Here is a 25,812-nt window from a genome sequence, read left to right as displayed (position 1 = left end):
CTCTCAGTGTAGCCTTAAAGGCTTCCCACAGTAGCCCCGGGTCCTCTACAACTGGTTCGTTTATCTGAAAATACTCCTTGATCGCTTTAAGAATGGTATCAGCGTAAACCGTGTCCGATAAAGCGCGAGAGTTAAACCTCCAGTGAAAGGGTGGTGGTGTGTAACTTGGGATTGTGATGTGCAACAATACGGGATTGTGGTCTGAGAGTGTTCTAGGGAGAACCTGTATGTCCTGTGTCCACAGCGTAATGCTCTCTGTTCCCAGCCAATAGTCAAGACGTGACCAGCTATTGTGGATGGCCGAGATGTGTGTAGCGCCCGGTATGTCAGGGTGTCCGTGCCTCCACACGTCCGTCAAAGACAAGTCTTGTATCATGTGAAAGAGGCTAGTTCTGCTTGCTTGTGTGGTTCTGTGGAGTGAGGGGAGCGGTCAGCCTCATCCACCAACACCACATTCCAGTGTAGTGTAGTTCCTATTATCCCAATAGGCTCTGCGCATTGGAATAATATCTTCAATAGTATAGACCTAGGGCAGAGGTTAACTAGGTCTTCTACTGACGATATTAGACTTAAAGTTTTTGGTTTTGCCAGCTAGCTCAGAGTTCACTAGAAACTTTCTCGAATAGGCAAGGAGGAGTTTAACCTCCCTGGATAGACAAGAAGGGATTTAGTCTCTGACAACCATAGAACATGACAACTTTGCTCTCCCCAATCAAGAGTGTATCTCTAGAGTCGTGTGAAAACAAAAGACAACTTATTTTACTCAGTCAGTTCAGTGCATTCTTAGTTTCACCAGATTGTAGAGAAAAGGAAGAGACGGGCGTGTTCAATAAAGATGGTATTTATTGATCAGTCTCTTTTCTCGTACAAGAGAAATGAATCGATATTATTGCGATACTTATGGTTAAGTAAAGTGCATACAATAAAAGCAGGAGTTTAAAATAATACTGCAGAAGCATTGATATGGTTTCAAAGCCATATGATATTTAAAATTGATAAAATAGATACATGCATATATACATTTGACTAATCGTACTCAACTGGTGCTTCTAACCACGCCTACCCCAGTGTACCTGACCTAAGCCTAATACGTGGGCGGGAGTAGATAAGTAGCAGTTTAAGTTAAGTTTGTTTTGCCAAGTGACTGACTCAAGAATTCTCTGCAAGGGGTTGTTCAGTTCTGTACCTGAGATCTAGAATGGTTGAGGGCTGGTATCTTTCGTCTCTGGTCTTGATATTCCAGCTGCCTGCGAGGGCCGCTTGGAAGCGCCGGAGCTGGATTTCTCGGTAGGAGAAAAGCAGCGTCTCGTTCTCAGCGCGTCAGGAAGGCGGGGCAGCGCGTGTGGGCTTCGCTCTCTGCTGGGCTCCTCAGCACGTCTCGCTGCTCCGATCTCGTCACCACCGCGTGTGTTTGCTTAAGGCAATGTCAGTAATATTTATACCTGTAAGGTGTCGAGATTGACGTAAGGATGGACATAGATACGTCAATAAGGATGTCATACGAACTGGTCGTTAGCACATTCTTTACTGAAGTTCTCGGTGAAATCAAAACAATGGCCGCAGGGATTTTCCCAGGTTGTCATAGGTTTGATTTGTTTTGAGAACTCCGTATGCCTTATCAGGGGCTGGAGGAATAGTGCTTGCCTAATTAGATGGCAAGCGTTATGACCTAATCAGATAACGCGTTCCTGTGCCGTGGTGTGGCTTAATCAGATAACGTTTTTTTGTACCGTGGGATGGCTGCTAGTTAATTATTAACCAGAACAGGGTCAGGAATAGGGGGATCGATACAGAACCTATAGGAATACATCACACCCACTCCACGCAGACTATGTCCATATTTACAAATCTAGGCATAGTAAATATACTAGTAGAGCATGCGTATACCGTACCACCCCAAAATACATTCATATGCATTTTGAAACCATGAAGTATACGAAAAGATAAATATATGCATTATATGCACTCAAGCAGTATAATAATGCTAAATCAATTACGCATATTCATACATCGTTATTAATAAAATATGAAAATAACACATGAAATGACTCTTAAGACAGAAGAAAAAAAAATGCGAGACCATTTCATCACAAAATAAAATATATATGAACATGCCAGAGGGCAGCTAAACTCTCTAAGTTCCTAAAATAGAATTTTAGTTCTCTAAGAATAGTTTCTACTTTAAGCAGAAGATAGGTGTCCCGAAAAATTGCAAAATATTTTGGGGCCGCTGAAAAAATTATGTTCCGCTGTCCGTAAACTGGAGAAAAATTGTCCATGATACTTTATTATCAAAGTTGAAGGCCAAATTCAGGGTGTTGGGAACGCCGTGTGCTAGCTTGCTCAAAAGCCATTATTTCTGCTCTGGTGAGAACATCATATCATTTAGACTTTCGAAAAAACTGTCAACAGCTTCCTGTGAAAGTTCCATTAACTCGGAAAAAGATGTTACCATGCATTCATGAGCATGATTGCCTTCATTGATGTTTTGATCAGCATAGCTGACAGAAGGTCGTACCTGATCGATGCTGCTTTCATCTTGAACCTCACTACCCCTCAATCGTAGTGGTGAAGTCTCCACGAATGCCATCATCAGGATTGGTAGCCGCAGGGGACAGCACAATGCATGAGCCGTGACCGGACCCAACAAAGTTTCTGCATCCATTGGCGCATCCGATTGTAGCGTCAGACAGGTGTCTAACACGCATTCTTCTCCGCATAGCAAGCACCTTAATACAGGTAAAACACAGCTTTGCCACATTGGTCTAAATGAAAGAAACCAAGTCATGTTCAGGTCTCTAAGCCGGGACAGTCCAAGGATTTTAGATATCCGGTCCCGGTATCCAATGGCTAGGATTGTTTCTTCCCTTGTCGCAGGTGTTTTGTCTGTGAAACGGTTTGCCATAGCGAAATAACAGGATCAAAAATAGGATTCCTGCCACTAGTCCCAAAAGGAGAGGAAGTCCACCAAAGATGGAATGGACAAAGTCCGGAAAAATACCCAGAAGGGCTTTAAATGGTGTTAAAGCCCCCGAAAACACTGTCTTAAATACATTTGAGACTCCACTGGTATCAGAAATATTTAAGATTTTGTTCAGGATTTCTGCGAAATGTATGGGGGAATTAGTTGATAACAATGAATGAATCTCTGCCGTTGTCCTTGCAACTTGGAGATCATACGTTTCTTTTGATGACGTGAGCCTGGTCGGCGTCTGAAGGAGCACTGTTTTCATTCTGCTTAAAGTATCAACTCGAATGGAAGCAATTTTCAAATTCGGCCATAACCTTGCCTCCCTGTCTGGCATTGCGCTGGGGAACAATACTCGTTCACAGCACATAACCTTCGCAGTCGTAGTTATGAGATAAGCTATTCCGGACACCAAACTACAACATCTGCGGTCTACGATTATAATGTAACTCCCGTTCGATAGTCTCCTAAAGAATGGTTCTATTTGTGTCGCAGGTGTGCCTAGCTGGTGACATGAAAGGTTATTTGAGGACCCTTCACAGGCTCCGTGTAAACTAATACCATTACACAGAAGTGTACCGCTTAGTGACATCGCACAATTATTGCCACTAAGAAACACTTTCCGGCCTTTATTACTGACACATGCATGTGAATAGGGCAAGTTCCATGTTGATTTGATGTACCCTTTACCCAATTTTTCGTACATGCCAGCCTGTATATATTTTTGGCAATATTGAAACCTGAAAGTAGATATTGGAATATTAATTATTCCATGTATTATCCATTCACTGACAGGTCGTTCTGACATTGTCAATGGTAATCTCTCGAGTTTCTCAATGCTCAGGATTGTATAATCAGCACCCTTCTGTGCCATACTGATTTGTTTATCAGTAAGGTTAAAGATATTGAACAGTGACGTTGTGTTGATTAAACGCCAAGGCACATAGCCTGAACGCAGATTTTGTAACGTCCAGCCAAGTTGTACAATAGAACGCAATTGGGACTGACCGTTTTGTAACAACAGTAAGTCTTGCGATATTATGTCGATTGCTGAAGCACAATGCTGTCCAAAGAGTATATTCTGGAGGACAGAGTCATTAACCCATTGTCCACTACAGAAAGTGATTTTTCCAAATTAATACGGTCAATTTCCCGTATTCTCTCTGATGTTTCAATTTGAGTTATTTTCCAGGCTTCGTTATAAGCTGCATATACAGAGGCTGCTATGAAGCGTTTTTGACGCTGTTTGCGCGGTCCCATAATGAAATCACGCAAGTCAGCACCATCAGTAAGTAAAGTCAGGTGTTGCTTAATTTCTGCCAGTGTGGATGTTTGTAGCCATTGAAGGCAGAGCTTGCCCACACTGTACGTGGTAATTATCCCTGGGTGTTGTCTTTGGGAATATCTAGGGTCTGGCCTGGTCAATGTGAACCCTTGGATTTTGTTCAGGAATCTGTCTTGACAGTTATTTGTATCTGTGGGCCAGATCAACCACTGTTTCCAATCAGGATGTGTTCTGTTTTGGCTTAATATATGGTTTACGTCTATCTCCTCATCTAAAGATATATTGCCGTTCATTGATGGCTTTGGAATAGACGGTTTGTTTAAGTCTTTGATTTTGGCTAGGCCAAGACAGGTAGTTTGTTGAACAGTGTCATTCAAAAATATAATTTGTTCTGGGATCATGCAGGCTCTAAACAATGATTCTATACCTTGTACTTGCCATTCCTTTGTACCCCAAACACTTTTTACTTCAACATTTTTGTCCCAGTAATCAAAACCAAATGTACTCATTTGCTCAAAAAATGAGTCTGAATATATCAATTTAGTGTTTGTAAGCATGGTCTTTGTACCTGTCTTATTCGATAATTTGAAATAAAATGTTTCTGCATTATTTGTGTTGAACCCTGAAAAATATGAATATTTGTCATAAAAAGTTCTTGAGCTACCTTTTGGAGGGGTTGCACAGTGTTCCCATTGATTATAATTTAAAACATTTCTAGGTTGTGCAGATTTATGCAGATAATGATTACTATAGTGATTATAGCAGAACATTGTATCATAATTCGACGAACCCTGCAAATAATCATGTTTTGTAAATTTAGCAGACATTACTAGGTCAGACATCATATTATTAATGCTTTCAACGTCCCAATCATCAGCAACTGAGTTTGGTTTTACAAAGTCACTCAATGAGATCTTTTTTTTTTTTTTTTTTTTTTTTTTTTTAAACCTTTATTGTACAAAGAGTGCTCACAAATACGGGCCTACAACCCAACGGGCTGGCCCCCACATAGCAAAAGCATAATTAGCAATACAAATTTGTCCACAGGATATGACAGCAAGAACACAGGAGATACACCAAAAGCCATAAAGCAATCAGCAGGGACAGGATATTGGAAGGTTGATTTTCTTTTACGGGAACGGGGAGTACAGGATCATGACGGGCAGTGAGTCAAACACCAAGGGAGGGGCCGTGGTGAGCCGCGATCCGGCGATCATAAAAATACAGGATAAAGCCAACACGAAGTAAACATATCGATAAATACAGGCACAATTGTAGTACCACAAGGAGAGGCAATGGCGTTCGCCGTCCAGCGCCCACCCACCACAGCAACAACCCGACTTAACAAACATAAGTAAAAAAACCCCATCGTAAAAAGCAATACGATACGTACCCCAACGAAAGGAAGGAAATCCCCCATGAAGAGGGAGGGGAAGGAAGAAAAAGGAAAAAGGAAGGGACTCCTACCCAACCACGCGCCCCCCGGCGACAAAGCAGGAAAACAGAAACCGGTACACGGCACCCATTAAAGGTCGATGACAGAACACATAGCGAGCCATAATCACAATACGACCGGAGAGTCAATGCATCAGAAACACCCCAGGGGGACACATGACGAGACAGAGTCCCGAAAAAGCGAATACTCAAGAGCCATAGAACAAAAAAAGGGGAGAAAAAAGGGGGGGGAAAATGACCCCCCAAAGTGACAGACCCCCCCACCCACCCCTCAAGCCCACCCTGCACCCCTGCAGAAGGCTATGGCCTACCCCCCAGCAGCGTGCCTGTCGCCCTAATTAGAACCCGAAATATAGAAGAGCAAAGACAAGACGGAAACAGAAGACAAAAACGGGGGAGGGGAAGGGAAAAAGGGAAGAAGACACACATGGGAGAGGGCCAAGGGACAGTATTATCTGCACCCACCCACCCGCCTGAGAAGAAGGGCAGAGCCCTCGGGAAGTCAAAAATTATCAGGATACACTCCAGGAGCACCATAAAGTCACACATAATCATACCGTTACATGCCGCTCATCCAAACCAGTACAAGACTACCGCACACAGAGGCAAATTTGTATCAGCCCTGTCCTTGTTTGTCCAAAGTTGTAGCCGTCCGATCCACTAAGAACCAGACCGCGAAGAACCGAAGGCATAGAACAGGGAGATCAGACGGCAGTCCAGATAAGACGCGTGGAGTAAAACACGGAAGATCCAGGAAAGTCATGGAACATCGCACACAATGCAGGCACAGTTTCAGGGACAGTTCAAGAGAGGCCGACCCAGCTGGGTTGGCACAGGAGCCATGGCCGGTCAGTCGAGGCGAAAAGAGGCAGGAAGAGTCATCGAGTCCAGGCCAGACGGAATTCGGCCCCCGGACCTGCGGCAAAGGAGACAGCACAGGACGATGAAGGGCAACGGAACTCCGCACACCCACAGACGCGGCTGTCGCCGGGGCCATATTTCCTAGGATAGTTCCAGCCGCACCCTGCAACGGTGAAGCCACACCCGGTTTTGGGGGCCCGAACGGCCCGAAGAGAGGATCCACCTCCAGGGTGAAGACGGGTGCAGCCACAGAAGCTCGCCAGGAGTGCAGGGCGTCCAGGATATCCTTAAGTGTAGGAAAACCTTTACAGTATCCGGCACCCGGGCCATGCGGCGGGCCTCCAGCGCTCGTCCAGGCCCGGCTGAGACACTCAGGGTCGGCCGCCATCTTGGAAGCCCGGCGAGGCCGCGGCGGGCGTCAACCTCCGTCGGGGCAGCAGCGAGGCAAATGAAGACCAGCCGACCGGCGGCAGGGCACCCCGGGGCAGGAAGGGGGGGCCACCAGAAGATGGGGAATCGCCGGCTCCACCAGTGCCGCCGGTCCCGTTCTCCGAGTCCGGGCGGAGGAAATCAAAATGGCCGGACCGGAGAACAAAGGGGGAGCAAGCCAGATGTACGAGTAGCCCCGTCAATGGAAGGCAGCGCCTTCACCCAAGGCCCCCGGCCCACCGGAGCCGGCCAGCAAGCACAGCCGGCCTACACGCACAACGGCCTCCACGACCACGTCCACTGCGCCATCAAGGGCCGATCATCGTGCTCCGTCCCGTCCGGGCGCCGCCGAGAAGGTCCAGGCCAGCCCGCCCCGGAGGCCCCGAAGCGAGCGGGAGCGCCGCACAGGATCCACGGCACCCAGGACCACCGGAGCAAAAGGTGAGTGCCTGCAAGGCGTCTTAGCACTACAGCACAGCAAAAAGGGCTTCCCGGGGCAGGATAACGGCAGGATAGATGATAAAAACAGGCAGGCGAACGGAGCCGAGCTAAAACGCGGCCATCTCGGACGCGAGCTTGGCTCCTCCCCACTCAATGAGATCTTGATTTGATGTGGATACTTCAGGATTTCAACCGGACCATAGATTTCATAATCAGTATTGTCCCATGCTACCCCACCGGGTATAGGATTGGCTGTGAAGTTGACTGAAGAAAGTTCTCTTTTCTCGACGTGTGAAGACGTGTGTGGTTTGAGGACCAAGTTGATTTTCTGGCTTGCTGTGTCCATTTTAGCATATTTTCCCTCAATGAAGTGTCCCAAACATAGTACCATGATGAGCCAAAGTATGAGGATTAGTGCACCTAAGGCCACCCAGAATTCAATCCATGGAGAAATCAGATAGGTTTCTTTCAGATGTTGAAAAAGTTCCTTAGCTTTATCTTTAAAGGTTTTTGTTGATGTTTGTTCCTTTGATTCACTCAGGTCTTCAGATGAATCACTGAAGTTGATGAAGTAACCGGATGCCGTTCTGTCTATTGTTCCTATTGTTTCAGGATTGCTGTTTGCTTTATTAGTGTGTTTTGTTGCAGCAGCATAGTCATTTGTTACTTCATTGTAGATTGGTGTGTCTCTGCTAAATGTTTTTATTTGGGTTTTTAGAGGTTTAAGTTCCATAGCATTGTTGCATAGTCCTTGTTGTTGTTCTGTTGGCATTTCAAATGTGAGTAGCCTCTTACATTGAACCTCTGTGTTTGTAGCAAACTTTGGTATTCTACTACTTATTGGGAGTCCACTTGGCCTACTGTTTGTTATCGGCCACATGATTGTGGTTTTATCAGGTCGATTGATACAACTCTGTTCTCCTTTTTACCAGCAAGGGGCGGTAGTACTACTGATCTTGTCCCGTTGATAGACAAGACAGGAACTGCTTTTCTGTAAGAAGGCCCAAATTCCTTCTTTACCGCGATCTTTTCTCTGACTAGATCCCCGACTTTTGGAATCCAGACAGGTCTTGCTGGGACAGGTGGTTTTTCTTCAGTGGTCGTTGGCTGTTGTTTCAACTTTATGTTGCTCAGGTCTTTCCTTGTTTCGTTTAAGTCCTGTAAAATAGCCAAACGATCTTTGATATCAAAGCTTTTTTCTTTAACCACTGAAGTCTGACTGTCAAGATCTAAGACCATCATTCTAGTTCCAAACAATAATTCGTACGGACTGAATCCCCTCAGAGAATTTCTTGGCAGGTTATTTAGACTACGTTGGACACTTATTAGATGTTTGACCCACCCAGCTCCCGAACCTAATACCTTCGCTGTTATAGATTGCTTTATGCCTTTGGTTTTTTCTTTACACCATCCCGTTCCCTCAGGTAGGAAGTGAGAAGAGTCCCGCTATGCTATGCTCATTTGACCATGTTTTTCCATACGCTTTAGGGCAAGAAGAAAAAACATTCAGCCAAACGTAGCATGCTTCTAGCGTATATGCCATTATAGACTCGCAAATCTTTTTATAACAGTCCAGACGTCAGCCGAGTGCTGGGGTCTTACATCATAAGTGAAAATTAGTCTTTTTATGTTAATATAACGCTTTTTCGTGATGGGTACTTTCTTATTGTTGTTTTTTTTCTGGAGCGAAGTGCCATGGTAATAGTCCTCCTCGCTCGCCACTGCGATCTCTATTGCAGTCTGGGCAGTTTTTTACAAAAATCTGATGATGCAGGCTCATGCCGGCCACCAATCCATTGATTGTAATTCTTCCAGAGAATCTTTTTGTTTAAGGTGTCTGAGACCTTCACCCATATGTGCGTCTGCTATTAACAAGCCTCTCCTGTCCGTGTTTGGAATCACTCTATCCCCCACTCCAGGGATTCGAGCAAAAGGGACTGAGTTTGCATCAATTATGTATGTATAATTGAGTGGATAGTTGATCGGTAGTGCTGAGCAGTCGCCTTTTGATGACGTTTTCACCGCCAGTATAGTTTCACCGTCAATGTGTTTTATTGTACGCTTTTTCTTGACTACGGAAGCCGATTCAGTTGCTGCCGTTGTGGCTTTCTTAGCCAATAAATTCCCTGCAACGTGAACGCCATCACGCTGATGACTCAGTGAGTGTATCACGTGAGTTTTTGGTAGTTCTTTCTGTAAAAGAACTACTTGTTCCCAAAGCACTTTTTGCTTTATTTTTGCACCTGTGTCATCTTTGTAACCGTTTTGAATCCATTTCTGTAAATCGTTATTGTATGATTTGATGCAGTAATACGAATCGCACACAATAAGTGTCGGGAATTCGCGATCGGCATTATCTAGCGCCATTTTTAACGCTATTATTTCCGTTTGTTGTTCTGAATTATTTTCCACTGAGTGTGTTTTTGTAAGTAGAGGTCTTAATTTACCTCCGCGCCACACTTCTTTTACAATTTCGCATGTGGCCTTGTAAGCCAGCTCTCCCCAAACTGAGGGTTGAGCATGCCCGTCTGTATGTATTACACAGGCGTATTGTCGTAAAGGCAGAATGTCGATTGGCAGAGGGTATGTCATTTCATATTCTAGATATCTTAATTCCTTTAATTCTGGATCAAAGTAGTATTTTACTCTGTCCGTTGTAATTGAATTCACCCATTGTATCCATTCTGGATTCAACGCTGTTGTTGGTAAATTACATGGGGTTGTTAATGCCTCAAAGGCTGACTCCGCTGTTCTGACTGTGATACGTCTACCGTCAGCGTTGTCTTTTTCTCTTGCTATAGCCGTTTGAACTGCATGAACAATGTTGTCTTTAACACTGAACTTCTTTTCAGCTTCTGTGTACAAGTGTGATTTGTATGCAATTGGTACCTTTTCTCCCTCATTAGAGGTCAGGTATGTGAATCCGCATCTTCCTGGGATGACTCGAATCACAAGATTGCGTGTGTTGTCACGTGTTTCTAATTTTGTTTTAATTAACATGTCTGTTTGTAAAGATCTCAAAATTTCTGTGTGTTTTTGAGTCCAATTGATTCCTTTAAAATCTGGTTTAATTAGATCATAAAGGGGTTTAACCATTCTGCGTAATTTGCAATGTATGTTCTTCCGAAATTTAGGAAGCCTAGAATTGATTGTAAGTTTTTTAGTGTTCTAGGAGCTTGGAGTACAGCACATTTCTCTAGGAAATTGTCAGCCAGGCTTTTGCCTTCACTTGATAATTCATATCCTAAAAACAGGACTGTTAGATGGGCAATTCTTGATTTTTTAAAGTTGAATTTGTAACCCTCTGCTGCGAACCCAAGTATTATGGTGTTCACTCTCTTCAAGTGAGTATCCAAGTCATCATCTGTTAGGTAAATGTCGTCGACATATGATAATGCCTCGTCATCGTATGTTTGTAGTAATTCTGTTACTCTCTTTGAGAATAATCCTGGGCTGTTCTTGTGCCCCTGGGGTAAACGGCAGAAACTTTTTTGCGAGCCATTTACCGAGAACGCAGTCAAATATCTGCTCTCTGGTGCTATATTTTGACAAAAGAATCCATTAGAGATGTCTAATGTTGTTTTGTATTTTTTGCGCACTATGTTATTCATTAGTGCAGCACTATGCGAGTTTTGTACTGCAAAGGTTTTGCAACATGAGTTAAGGTGTCTGTAATCCAAAACTAGTCGATATGAGTTGTCTGGTTTGGAGACAGGAAACAAAGGATTGTTCATTTGTGAGGTGCAAGTTTCAATCACCCCCTGGTATTCAAGTTGATCTAGGATCTCTTTTACCTGTTTTTTAGCTTCTTGCTTAATTGGGTACTGCCTCTGTGCAGTAGGTTGTGATTTTAACTGGATTTTGTGAGGAGGAGAGTCCTCATCCCATCCTACATGATTTTTATATAATGCAGGAGCTTGAGCTACTGCCCACTTTCTAGCAAGTGTATATTTTTTATGAATTGGAATATGATTTGAGAAGGCAGGCATAATTATTTCTTCGCCATGAGGACACTCCCTGACAAACTCTGGAGGCCAGTCTCGTTCAGCTAGAAGGATGTCATAGCCCTTGGACAGATTATCCCAAAATAGTCCCCTTATTTTTCTAGTCTTATCCCCTTCTATACGTAATGTTATTTCATATATTTTATGAGGTTTGCTAACTCTGGTATCTGCAGTTTCCACCTGAATGTATTCATTCGTGTCCACTGTCTCCAGATGATTCATAAGGACTTTGCGAGCTATGCTCACTTCTGCTGCGCTGTCTAGCATTGTCTGAGCCCATTCTCCGTTTTTCAGCTGTGTCCTCAGTATTCTCGGCATCTTTGATTACTTTAATACTTGCTACTTTCTTTTTTGGAAATTGTAACTTTTTATTTGGATGAGCAGGTTCCTTGTCTTTGGACTTGACGTGCTCTTCCCTGTGTTCTGATCGTCCTCTTCTTTCCGATTTCTGCGAGGAAGTCTGAAAAGATTGAGAGGGACGTGTATCATTATCTTGATATCTATCAGGTTTCTTTATATTATCCCTATTTCTAAGGTTGTATTTTTTCCCAGAGGGCTCACTTTGGGGAGACCTGCGTCCTTGGTTCGGAGATCTTTCTCTCCGCCGAGGAGACCTTCCTCTGGACTGGAATCTTTTTTCTTTAGGATTGGATTGTTTGTTTCCATCCCAGCTCTTTTTTTGAGTGTTTAAATTATTTTTAATAAATACCTTCTCAGGACTTTCAATTAGTTGAGGTTTTACCGGTATTCCACCCAGACTATCTCTTCCTAGTTCTTCATAGGATTTCTCTATGATTCTGGCAATTTCAGTTGGTTGGTCTGCTATATCTGTCTCTTTTAACCTTTGGCGGATCGCCACGTTTGCTGCTTCTCCCTTTATGTTGGCTAATAATATAGCCGAGACCTGCTTGAAGTCTTTCAGTAATTTCATACCAAGAGTTAAAGCGGGTTCTGGACCATATTCATCTTGAATCTGTTTTAGCACATCTGGTATTACTGACATGGATGGTACACCATGTGTTTTTGTGTATATGGAAGCAAAGACTGTACCCCAAGTGTCACAGTCCTCCACGTGTGGTGCGATTCCCATTGGAAGACAGATAGTCAGAATCCTGTGTTTTTCTACCGGGGTGGTGTCTGGAAACACCGCCTCTATTTGAGTGATTTTTTGTGCTAGCCAGAAAGGTATTTGTTCCCGTTTTGCGGGTACTTTACCCAGACAGGACTGTATGTTCTGTGGTGTAATTTTATTTGTGTTACCCTGATGAGGGGTCAGCTGTGGAATTTTACTTGCTGGTTGGACTGTTGAAGTCCGCATTACATATTGGACTAATTGTCTATGTATTTTGATTAGTTGTTTTAGCTGTATTAAAAGCTCTGGTGCAGGCATTTCTTCAATGTCTGGATGTGGTGTATATCCGGCTAGGACCGGCCACGTTGCTCCTGGTCTACCTAGTGGACCGAGCCTGGTGATGTGATTATTATGTTTTAGGGCGCCTTTACACAAGAGCAGGTGCTCTTGGAATTTGAGTGGTACTTCCACCTCCTCGAAAGGAGTGTAGGTATCCGGTGGTTCCTCTATTTTGTAATAGTGGAAGTCCTTTGTTACAGCGTTTGCTGCTGGAAAGTTTATCCATGAATAGAATACCTCTGTCTGCCGATATTCGTGTGCCTCAATTACGAATATGACTGTACCACTTCTCGATGTCAGTCCATTTTCTATAAGTTTTAAGGTTATAGATTTTCTTATGTTGACCGGGATGAGTATTATATCCGGGTCATTTTGTAGCAGAGTATTATCAGCTACTAGGAGTTCAGCTGCTAGTCTAACTGTCTCCCTTTCATCATCACTGTCTACCATTTTACCGACAGGAAGGTTATTTTGTTTGTTTGCAGATCAGGTTTCTATGGAAACAAAGATTAGATGCACAATATTTTGGAACAGTGTATCCTTCAACGTTGACTAAACCAAGAACCATACATAGGAGTCTCCTCCTGCGAGGTTTGGCGGATATGACCTTTCACCCACTCCAGACGTCTTTGGAGTATTATGGGAAAAAAGGGGTTCTGTGTGAAAAAGCACGACTGAGTTACTCTAATGTCTTGCGTTAGTTTTATCGCCTAGCCCCACGTTGGGCGCCATGTAGTGTAGTTCCTATTATCCCAATAGGCTCTGCGCATTGGAATAATATCTTCAATAGTATAGACCTAGGGCAGAGGTTAACTAGGTCTTCTACTGACGATATTAGACTTAAAGTTTTTGGTTTTGCCAGCTAGCTCAGAGTTCACTAGAAACTTTCTCGAATAGGCAAGGAGGAGTTTAACCTCCCTGGATAGACAAGAAGGGATTTAGTTTCTGACAACCATAGAACATGACAACTTTGCTCTCCCCTAATCAAGAGTGTATCTCTAGAGTCGTGTGAAAACAAAAGACAACTTATTTTACTCAGTCAGTTCAGTGCATTCTTAGTTTCACCAGATTGTAGAGAAAAGGAAGAGACGGGCGTGTTCAATAAAGATGGTATTTATTTATCAGTCTCTTTTCTCGTACAAGAGAAATGAATCGATATTATTGCGATACTTATGGTTAAGTAAAGTGCATACAATAAAAGCAGGAGTATAAAATAATACTGCAGAAGCATTGATATGGTTTCAAAGCCATATGATATTTAAAATTGATAAAATAGATACATACATATATACATTTGACTAATCGTACTCAACTGGTGCTTCTAACCACGCCTACCCCAGTGTACCAGACCTAAGCCTAATACGTGGGCGGGAGTAGATAAGTAGCAGTTTAAGTTAAGTTTGTTTTGCCAAGTGACTGACTCAAGAATTCTCTGCAAGGGGTTGTTCAGTTCTGTCCCTGAGATCTAGAATGGTTGAGGGCTGGTATCTCTCGTCTCTGGTCTTGATATTCCAGCTGCCTGCGAGGGCCGCTTGGAAGCGCCGGAGCTGGATTTCTCGGTAGGAGAAAAGCAGCGTCTCGTTCTCAGCGCGTCAGGAAGGCGGGGCAGCGCGTGTGGGCTTCGCTCTCTGCTGGGCTCCTCAGCACGTCTCGCTGCTCCGATCTCGTCACCACCGCATGTGTTTGCTTAAGGCAATGTCGGTAATATTTATACCTGTAAGGTGTCGAGATTGACGTAAGGATGGACATAGATACGTCAATAAGGATGTCATACGAACTGGTCGTTAGCACATTCTTTACTGAAGTTCTCGGTGAAATCAAAACAATGGCCGCAGGGATTTTCCCAGGTTGTCATAGGTTTGATTTGTTTTGAGAACTCCGTATGCCTTATCAGGGGCTGGAGGAATAGTGCTTGCCTAATTAGATGGCAAGCGTTATGACCTAATCAGATAACGCGTTCCTGTGCCGTGGTGTGGCTTAATCAGATAACGGTTTTTTGTACCGTGGGATGGCTGCTAGTTAATTATTAACCAGAACAGGGTCAGGAATAGGGGGATCGATACAGAACCTATAGGAATACATCACACCAGTCTCCGCCACAAATAATGTGAGTGTCTGTTAGTGTCTGTAAGTGTCCCCATAGCTCTTGGAAGAACTCAGGTGCATCTATGTTAGGTCCGTATACATTAAGCAATGTTAACCTCTGCCCCGGAGTGTGCCGGTAATAAGGACATATCTACCATTAGGGTCCTGTATCACCTTTTGTGTCGTGAAAAAAACGCCCTTCCTGACCAAGGTCATCACCCCTCTTGAATACGATGAATAGCTGGCCGTGTAGACCGATTCCGCCTAGCGTTTGCCTATGGATTGATGCGTGTTAGGCGCGATGTGTGTCTCCCGCAGTAGGGCCACGTCTATCTCCCATCTGTTTAAATAAGCAAAGATCTGTCGCACCTTTTTAGGCTGTGTGAGGCCCCGGACATTCCACGAGATGAGGTTAACACAATTTCTACTTGTAGCCTTTGTACTCTGCGTCATTGAGAGAGTGGAAGCAAAGATACCAACAACAACATATTAATCTGATCATGGCCCTTATACACTGCCATACACGTGGTCGCATATGTTCTTGTAAACAGTTATCGTACACCAAAAAATCAAGTAATATACTCCAGATGACTTGGTCTTTTAACGATAACAACACCCCAACCCCCCTACCCCCACCCACTCCAGCAACCCAATCATGCCGAAGCAATTTTCCCATTCGAACCATTCCCTGCATCCCAACAAAACTTTCTGCAGCTCCCATTAGAACAGAACCATACTGGGGGACACCCTTGTGGAGGTCCGCTTGGGGCACAACTCAACATCCAACTTAATGGACGTGGACGGCTCTAGTAGCATTTGTGTTACACGTGTGTGTCGTCTGGAAGGCCCAATGCCTCCTACGCTCAACATATTTCTGCATATGGAACTTGAGCAGTGTTAAATAGTGTCATGCTGCTATACAACACGTCATATATGTATAGGCGATCAAGCACATTTACGTAGAGTGGTCAACAGAGTGTGATGGACTTAAAAACCAGCCCTTCGACCAGGCTAGAACAAGGATCCCTTTAGCGCTCACAATGCCAGTGTCATTAAACATGTGTGGCTCGCGCCACCTTCAGGGGTCTCCACACTGTTGTCGTATGTTACAGCTCATGTGCGCTTTCAAGACTGTACCCATGGACCCATGCAGCAAATACTTAGCGGGCTATGAAATGTTTATATGCGTTCAATAGAGTTCAGCATAGCGCTCATGTCCCATATTTTGTGACAGCATGTATACTGCATGAATGACGGCACATTGTCTCTGAGCGGCCATAAGTACGTCTCTGCCCCTCAGGAAAGTACGTTATGCATCAAGTATGAGCTACAAACCCCCATAGCCCCATACCAGGTGGTGAGATCAACAATTCGCCGTTTAAAGTGACTGTAAAAACCTTACCGCTGTCCATCAACGTTCGTTTGTCAGCCATTATTGTCCCTCACTCCGAATCTATGTGCTGTTCTTCTCGTGCTTTAGTTTTAGCCTGTTTCGCAGCCTTTTTAACAAACTCTTGCGCCGCCTTTGGATTTGATAGAATGACTGCTTTACCTTCCCACATTACTCGGAGCCGAGCCGGGTACAGCATAGAATATTCAATATGGAGATCCCTGAGCCTGGCCTTCACGGACGCAAATTCCTTCCTTGCCTGCTGGACTGCGACGGTGTGATCCGGATAAAATTCCAGCTTGTTACCTTGATGGGTGATGGGCACTTCTCGCTTCGCAAGCCTGAGGATGGCATTTCTGTCACGATAATTCAATATTCGCGCCACAATGGGTCGCGGCGTAGCACCTGGTGGAGGACGTGGCGCCAAGGATCTATGAGCCCTCTCGACTATAAAGATGGAAGAGAGGGCCTCTGGACCAAACAGTTCAGTGCACAATTGTTCTACATATAGTTCCATGCGTGTGTTTGTTGTTTCCGGTACGCCTGTAATGCGCACATTATTGCGTCTTGAACGCGCTTCCAATTCCTCCTCCTTCGCACGGATCACCTCCAGAACCCGCTCCATGCCATTGCATTTCGTTGCGGTAGCTCGTGCTTCATCCTCCACTTCTGAAATTCTGGTCTCAGCCGTGTCCAGTCGTTCGCCATGTTTTTCAATTTTGTCCGACATGCCATCCATTCTGCACGTTAAGTGATCCAGCTTACCGTTAATATCCTGTAAGTTCGATTGAATGGCCTGTAGTATCTTCTCCATGTTATTGTTGGGCGGCATCTCGGGCGGTCAGCCACCCTCTGCCATCTGTTCAGCGTTTCTTGGCTTCGAAGCTGATCTTTTGTTGTTGCTTGTCCGGCCTCACCATTATCCCTTGCGGAGCGATTCGCGTTTTAGCTGTGTGCAGGGAGGACCTTGTTAATCTTGCGGACGTCGCCGTTTTGGCACTCAGAGCAATGTTCAGTTTGTACTGCTTACGGTTTCGCGGCCCTCCAGGGAGCCGTTACATACGCGGGTCACCTGCTTCTTTTGTCCGTCGCTTGGGGTCTTTGTCTGCGACTGTGGGGCTCTGTCACGCTATGGTGACGGTCTTGTGTGGTCCGAGTGTGTCGCCACGCATGGGGTTAGTGAAATGACGCACCTCAGGTGCAGCGTCTTAAACCTTGCTCTATTGGCGTCACAGGTCTCAGCAATTGACTGTGGGTCAAGAGGTCTGCTGTAGCCTCATCATGGTGGTTCCAACGCCGTATCTTCATAGACGGGCCGGGGCCCCGAGGACTCAGTTCGCGCTCTTCGCGTTTTGAATGTCAGTTATGTGCGCCGTACATGAAGCATCGCCTAGAGTCCCCGACTCTCATCACTTATCCCCACCAGCGCTGATATACTGCGGGCCTCTATCTGTGTTATGTGGACAATCCGGGTTCTCCCTGCCCGCGCTATCGGTGTTCACTGGCCAATCCCCGACACACCGGGCGCTGCCATTTTAGGGGATCGGTGCTCAAGCCCCTGCCTCCCGATTGGGGCTTTGTTGTCAAGTGTGTGATTCTGGAGCGTAAAAGTGGAGGTCTGTTGTGATCATGGACGTGTCACTTCGTGCGTCATTAACGAAGCGCTGTTTATTAGAGAGTCTTGCATAGTGCAATTAAAGTGTCATGCACAATATAGGCTGTTGGTAGCCCAGAGTTCCACAATCATCTGCAGGCAAATTTCACCGCAATGTCATCCCCATGGTGGTATGCACATTATTCTACCGCTTACATCCCCGGAGCACAGAGGACCCAGTTCGCGCCAATCATCTGCAGGCAAATTTCACCGCAATGTCATCCCCATGGTGGTATGCACATTATTCTACCGCTTACATCCCCGGAGCACAGAGGACCCAGTTTGCGCCTTTGCTCTTATATGAAGGTGGCGCCATAGACAAGCGCGCCGGCCATGTCACTTCTCCCAGCGGTTCACTGCCACATTTCTCGCTGCTTTCCGCTTTAATATTCTGTGTACCGCTGCTCTGTCGCACGGTATCGCCGCGTCCTCCCTGCTCTCTCTAGCGATGCAAGTGCTGGGCGATCCCCGTCTCACAGGGCGCCGCCATCTTGTCCCGGCCGGTCCCCGAATGTCGAAGTGGAATAGCGCCGCTTATTGCTGTCTTGAAACCCGGCCAGTAGTCATCAGGACACTCAACTCGCTCTCCAATCGCTCAGGCTCCACCAGTTTCCCGGCATCGGATCATAGTGACCCACTTACTGTTAGGCTCTGGGGAAGACTTGTTGTGGAGCGCGGCGGCCGCCATCTTGTCCGCTGCTCCGCACTGGCTACCTAGTTTCTTCGATTTCTCCAATTATCGTTTCATCAGCCTTTGATCGCACTGTCCAAAATGTGCACGCTTCATTCAGACACCTGTTTTTGCCATTTGGTGGCGTTTTCGTGAGCGTTCAGATGGGCGCAATCCAGTTCGATGCCGGCCGTCCGGCGGAGCTGTGGTCTTACCCAGCCATCCCGCTGTACGCCCCCTAGCGCCTCCCTAAATTATGGCTTTTCAATGGCCTATAGGCTTAGTAGTCCCTCCTTAGTACTGCCTTGTCTCATTTCGTAACCTCCGATAAGGACGGTCCCCCTTACATGTGTTGGTACTCGGTAGGCTTTAATTATAGCCTCTGAGCACTATTTCTCTAAATTGTTTCACCTTCTTGCTGTTGCAGGCAAGACAGTGCTCCCCTAACGCTTTATTATATATATATATTTTTAATAGCAAAGCATGCTGCAGTGGCGGCCGCACCTTTGTTTTATTTACGGCGCTGATCACAGCCGCAAGTTTTTTTTCCTGATTTATTTACCTTTTTTTTGTTTTGTTTAGAAGGACCTTATGCAGTGTTTTTCCGTTAATGGAGGCCGTACCCCTTTCTTTAGATGAGCCACGTCTAAAGAAATGTCTGCGACCACCAATAAAGTAAACCCACGGTATGGGGCACTTTTCCCCCCAAAAAAGGAGCATTTATTTGTCAACTTGACAAACAAATCCTTTTTTTTGTAAAAGCGCCCCATACCGTGTTTTAAGTTTAATAGTTACTGCAGACCTTTCTTTAGACACTGCTTGTCTAAAGAAAGGGGCGTAGCTGACATTAACGTGAATGTGCGGCATGGGGTGCTTCTACAAACAAGCATTTACAATGCAACGGTTTCGCCTTTGCAAAAGTTAGAACTATTGGCATTGTAAATGACAACATTTTTATTTATGTGTTGGTTTTGAAAACAGATAAATAAATGGCATTGTCATTTACAATGCCAATAGCTTAATCTCTCGCAAATGCCACACACACCAACAGAGAGCCCCCAACACAGAGCCCTCCCCACACCCACACAGACCCCTCCACACACACACACCCACACAGAGCCCCCCCCACACACACACACACAGAGCCCCCCACACACACACAGAGCCCCCCCACACACACAGAGCCCCCCCACACACACAGAGCCCCCCACACACACAGAGAACCCCACACACACAGAGAACCCCCCACACACCCACACAGAGCCCCCTACACAGAGCCCCCCCACACACTGCGAGCCCCCCACACACACTGCGAGCCCCCCACACACACGGCTAGCCCCCCACACACACTGCGAGCCCCCCCCACACACTGCGAGCCCCCCCACACACTGCTGCTGTTTACAAGGAGGGGTCGCATCAACCAGGAGGGTGACATAAGAAATCCATTGGACTAATCCGACGAGCGCTGCCTGGAAGTGTTTTTTAATGTTTTTTCTCAGTTTGTGGAAAACAACTAATATTGGGTCACTGGAGATTTAAAAATAAAATAGATGCCGACTTCTTTTTTTTTTAACTATTTCTCAAGCGAATTAACTTGCCAGCTGAGATGTGAGCAAATGTGTGCTTTTCGTGAAAGAAAAGCATCTGCGATGCTGTGCATTTTAGCAGAGGGTGGTAGCAAGTGCTGCTCCGTACATTGGTAGCCAGATAGTCGGCCCGTCTTGTCGTGTGCCACTGCGTGCTGGGGAAAGGGGTGTCGTGTTGGATAGTGCCGCTGTCGGCACGTGATCGACCATTATGCATTTGATCAGTGCTCCAACATGTTTCAGAGGTCACGTTTAGCATATAGTTTAAGAAGGGTGCGCGTGCTGGGGAAGGGTGCAAACCCCACGGCTCACAAGGCTCTATCTCACCTAAGGAAACCCACGATGCGGAGACACAATCTGCTCTGCTAGCTTAGGACAGTATCCATGGCAGCCATTGCATTTAATTAATAATATGGAAAAACAAGTGACATAACAAAAACTTCCAACCTACACGTTATGGCTCGCATCAGATGAAGTGGCAACTTCGCGTGCACAGTAACAATATGACGTATAATATACTGATTACACAGGCATCTGAAGCACATTCGTTAAAGGCGTAGATTAGTTACTGCCTAAACATGGGGTCTGTTTCAGGCGTCTAGCCTACGGTCAATTCAAAGTTCCTTATTTTGAATAAACACATGGTCTGTCTAGAGTAGATTCTAGAGTCTAGACCTACGAGCAGACCCACATTTCTGCACCAACTGCCTGCCTCACGTTGCTAGTTTCTCCCTTTCACCAGCCACGTGCTCACTGAAGGTGCTCTCGGCGCTCGAGCTCACGCCGAGATTTGCCTTTCTGACTTCAGATCACCAACTGTCTGTACTTTGCCTTCGCTTCGTCACAATCCAGGGTCGGGCGATACTTACGTTGCCCCAGAGTCTACAAACTTTGCACATCGTTAAAGTTACAACATTGTGCGAAGTTTGCATAACCTTGCTCGCAGAAGAATTATTTTGCAACAAAATGCATTTTACAAAAAATCTCTCCCACTAAATGCTTGCTTCGGTTTGGTTTTATCCTACAAACCCTGCTATTTAAGATTCTTATTTTCAGCAATTTATCACTTACCAGCCTCAGAAAGGTTGCGTAATTTTTAAGGAAGCTTTACAGGATTGAGTAAAATTACCAAGGCATCGGCGGATTTGTTTTTGCCAGAGCAGCATAACAAGCACCTACGGGCACACGGACAGCGGGAGGGGGGGCAGAACGGGCACGCTGACAGCGGGAGGGGGGGCAGGAACGGGCACACGTACAGCGGGAGGGGGGCGGGAACGGACAGCGGGACATCGCACAACCCACCCCTACAAAGGACACTTCCGAAATGGTGGAAAACAAAGCTGTAAAAAAACAAAAAAACACCGCCCACCGCCGCATGACGATCGCAAGGGGGCGGGATGAGTAAAAATGGCCGGAACGCCCACGAATCTGCTCCGGCTTTGACGGACAGATCTCTGTTCCAATGGCTAGCCTCCATTTATGGAGCTAGCCAATGGAACAGAGGGGCGGGACTAGATGCACATACTCTAAACAAAAGATTTCGCCTGCGCAAAACGCTGCTTGCGCAGCTTTTGACAGGCGAAACCTAAAAAGTATTTGTAATGCTAAAGGTCTCGCATTTGCGAGAGTTTAAGCTATTGTCATTTACAATGCCAATAGCTCAAATTCTCGTAAATGCGAGACCTATTGCATTGCAAATGCTTGTCATATCCACGGACCAGACCTCATCTGCTGCAGCTGCACGGCTCTCAAGGTCTGCAGCTTCCAATCTGCCACCGAGATTTCAGGGTCGCAGGTGTTCATCGAGCACCTCCACGCTCACAGCTGCCATCTTACTCCTGCTTTGGGAAGCCATAGCTTTAAGGCTGGTTAGCTGCTTTCATGTCCATGCTCTGCTGTGGACGGTGGGGGGGGGGGGATTCTTGTGGTTTCTTCCTGGTCCGACTCCAGCAGCGGAGTCGCTATTATCTTGAGGCAGCACCTCAGTCTTTGTGGCTCCCAGTTTCTCGTCATTCCCTGGGGCCGGGTCGTCATTCAAGGCTACCGCATCTCAGGCCCCCCTTGGGGATTTCTCTTGCCAGATAAGCGATGTAGGGGTTTTCCAGCAGCTGCATCAGCAGCCTGAAGGGATAGGAGTGCTCGCTCTGTGGTAGCTGTGGCCCCTGTATGCACTGATAAGGAGGATTCAGCAGGATTATGGTCTTCGTTCTGAGAGCAAAACTGAGGCACGTCTAGTTAGCCATCTGAGCTGGTCACGCCCCCCCTTTCTAATTGTGGATTGCCAATAGACACTGCTTCCTTGTCACTAATCCTAACTGTTTGCAGTTCTCATGATAGTTTGAACCAAGTTGACCACTTCAGAATTAAAAATACAAAAGTAATATTGTTTATGGACTTAAAAAACATATTTGCTGTATCTATCCTCTGTCCTTCCCATGCCTCCTGCCTTTGGCCAGTCTTTTTATCCATACCTACTCCCACTCATGTACCTTTTCTTCTAGTCTTTCCTGTACCAGTTGTTGAAGGGATTGGCATTCTGCCACACACGAAACGTGCTACACAGAGACCTCAAGCCACAGAATCTCCTTATTAACAGGGTGAGTACCATGCTGTCAATGCAGATGATGGTGGAATTGCTAGTTGGTGAATGTAAAGATTGACTGATTGCAAGGTCAAGTACAGTGTGCTTAACGCAGAGAGCACTTTTGCATTCAACAGTTATTGTAATTTGTGGTTTACATTGGGTTAACCCCTAGCACCATGTATTCAAGACACCATGTGTTATGTTATGTTGATTTGTAGAGTGTAGAGTGTAGAGTGGGGTACTTTACTTGATCTAGGAATCGATCCCTGCCTCATAAATTTTATCAAGGAATTGTACCAGGGGGCAGGCGCTAAGGTCCGCTTTGGTATTAAAGGAGAGTGTACAGCCAATTTTCCAATTTAAAAAAAAGGAGTTCGCCAGGGATGCATACTAGCACCGTTTTTATTTAACTTATATATTAATAGTGGTGCATCTCACTTGATTGATAACCGGCAGGATTATCCCCAAATCCAAGGTAGTTCAGCGCCAATCCTGCTGTACGCGGATGACGCGGTCATCATGGCGCGCACGCAACTGGCTCTCCAAAGATCACTCAACTCTTTGCTGAATATATGAGTACTCATGGCTTAAAAATGAACACTACCAAGACCTTTAGTATGACTTGCTCCAAAAAAAGCAAGATACATTGTAATATCTATTTGGCCGATGCTAAGATAGAAGAAACTAAAACTTTCACTTACCTGGGCATAAACTTTGCAAATAAGGGTTCCTGGGTTGCAGCAGCAAATGCTAGGACATTGGCTTTCTCGCGTGCAATTGGCGCTATACGCAAATTCCCTATTAAGCTAGGGGGAAGACCAGTAAAAATCCTGATTGAAATCTATAAGGCAAAGTGCGTGTCCACTGTAATTTATGGAGCAGGCTTATGAGGCATTACTGACACCGCAAAGATTCAGGCATGTGAAAATGCCTTTCTTCGTTATCTCCTGGCTGTTCCTAAATCAACCTCCACATATGTCTCACACAGAGAGTTGGACCTAGTCTACGTGTAAGGCCTGATTAACCACATCGATGCTATGCATTTTCCCCTCCTGTGCTGGGATTTACTCATTCCCATGTTTCATGACGAACTGGGCTCGTCATGAGCGTGCGAGGAGGCTACCTCATGACGAGCCCAGCTCGTCATGAGCGTGGAAGGGGTTAAGACGAGCCCAATCCTGTTGTGGCATAGGGTGTGGGTTTCCCAAGAGACAGGGTTAAATAGGGACATCATCCAGGACTGCATGAACCTTCAGGGGAGTATGAGAATAGAGTGGTTCAGGTATGTGAGACATTTCCTAATAGCCATTGGCCATCAGGAATATTTTGACAATCCGTCTAGTATGATAGTATTTCTAGGAAGAAACTGAAGGAAATCTGCCTTACCTACCTGGAAGAGTCTAGGTGGCAGCTGGAGAGTAAGAAAGTGTCTGTCATGCAAACTCATCTGATGATAGATGGCCAAGGGCTTCAGAGATACTTAATAATTACCCAGAGTAGTTATTCCCATATGCTGCTAACTCGCTTTAGGGGGGCAGCTTTTTCAGATTAACCACTTTTCCCGAGGTTAACTCCTGGTCAAGATCCTTGACCCCCTGTCCCTGTGACGATGTATCTCAACAATTCATGTTACACTGCATCCTATTTTGTAGATTTTATACCACAATCAGGCGAAGGTATATACTCAGTTTATTTAAAAAATGGGGATTGAGACAATGTAGACCTGCCCTACTCAGACTACAAATGTTGGAGGACGATTTTACTCTGTATAGTGTGACAACTTTTTTAAAGAGCCTACTGCGTTTTAGATTGTCAATTAATTGATTTTATTTTACATTGGTTTTTAGTGGCAATTCGGTATGTTTCTCTCTGTATATATGAAATGGGTTTTTATTTAATGTAATAATGAAAGCTATGTAATGTCTGCTCTATATTTTTATGTGCTTTTATGGATTCTCGAAACTGAAACCGAATAAAGCTTTTTTTAAATTTGATTTGAGTGCACAAATCATCCGTGAGGAGGAGTAAGGCAAGAGTTCCCCGCATGGCTATTTGAATAGCCAGGTCTTCAGGTTCTTGAAGAACTCAAGAAGTGTGGAGGAGGTTCTGATTGCTGAGGGCATTTGGTTCAAATTCTGGGTGCGATGTAGGAGAATGTGCACTCTCCTGGTGTGCTTGTGTCAATGGGTGTGTGAGAGTGAGGCTGGGGGTAGGGATCTGGCTGACTGGTGGTATTGTATTCGACTGTTCAGGTATGCTGGTCCGGTGTTGTGCAAGGCCATGTATTTGTGCGTGAAGAGTTTGAACTGGTTGTGTTTATGAATGGGGAGTCAGTGGAGCTCTCTGAGGTGAGATGTGGGTGTGGTGTGGGATGTTGGGGATGTGTCTTGCTGGATGGTCTGGAGTCTTTGAGATGGTCTGGAGTCTTTGTCTGAGCTACTAGAAGATTCCACTGTACCGTGCTATGACGTAGTCGAGCTTGCTAGGGATAGTGCTTGTGTGGCGGTTCATCTAGTGTTCTGTGGCAGTCATTTGAAGATCTTTAAGTGCATGCGTAGGATGTGGAAGCAGGTAGTAGTCACTGATTTGACCTGTGCCGTCATGTTGAGTTTCTTATCCAGGGTGATCCCCAGGTTCCTGGCATGGTTGTTGATGTTGGTCCGAGCTCGGTTTTGTACCAGGTTGCACCCCATAGGGACATCTTGTTTCTGAAGACCAGTACTTCTGTCTTGTAAGAGTTAAGTTTTACAGAGTTGGTTCTCATTCATTCTACTACCATGGTCATGCAGTTGGTGAAGTTGGTTCTGAGGGTGTTAGTGTTGTCTGTCAGGAAGAGGATGAGCAATGAGTCATCGGTATAGGCGATGATGTTGATGCCTTGGGATCCAATGGTGTTGGCGAGGAGTATCATGTAGACATTGAAAAGTGCAGAGCTGAAGAACAATCCCTGAGGGACTCCTCTTGGACTCCGATGCAAAGGGCAGCAGCC

General features: G+C 45.5%; 1 protein-coding gene across 1 annotated transcript in view; it reads left to right on the top strand.

Annotated features, from left to right (window-relative positions):
- Positions 1 to 25,812, top strand: part of CDK5 (cyclin dependent kinase 5) — a 428,946-nt gene that overhangs the window by 173,797 nt on the left and 229,337 nt on the right. The window contains exon 6 of the mRNA XM_078662795.1: positions 22,741 to 22,836. Within this exon, the coding sequence (XP_078518921.1) occupies positions 22,741 to 22,836 (96 nt within the window). The remainder of the gene's footprint in view (positions 1 to 22,740; positions 22,837 to 25,812) is intronic.

Source organism: Lissotriton helveticus, chromosome 10, assembly GCF_964261635.1.
Source record: "Lissotriton helveticus chromosome 10, aLisHel1.1, whole genome shotgun sequence".
Classification (NCBI taxonomy): Eukaryota; Metazoa; Chordata; class Amphibia; order Caudata; family Salamandridae; genus Lissotriton; species Lissotriton helveticus.
The sequence above is the reverse complement of the archived record's forward strand: the minus strand, read 5'-3'. Positions and strand labels throughout refer to the sequence as shown.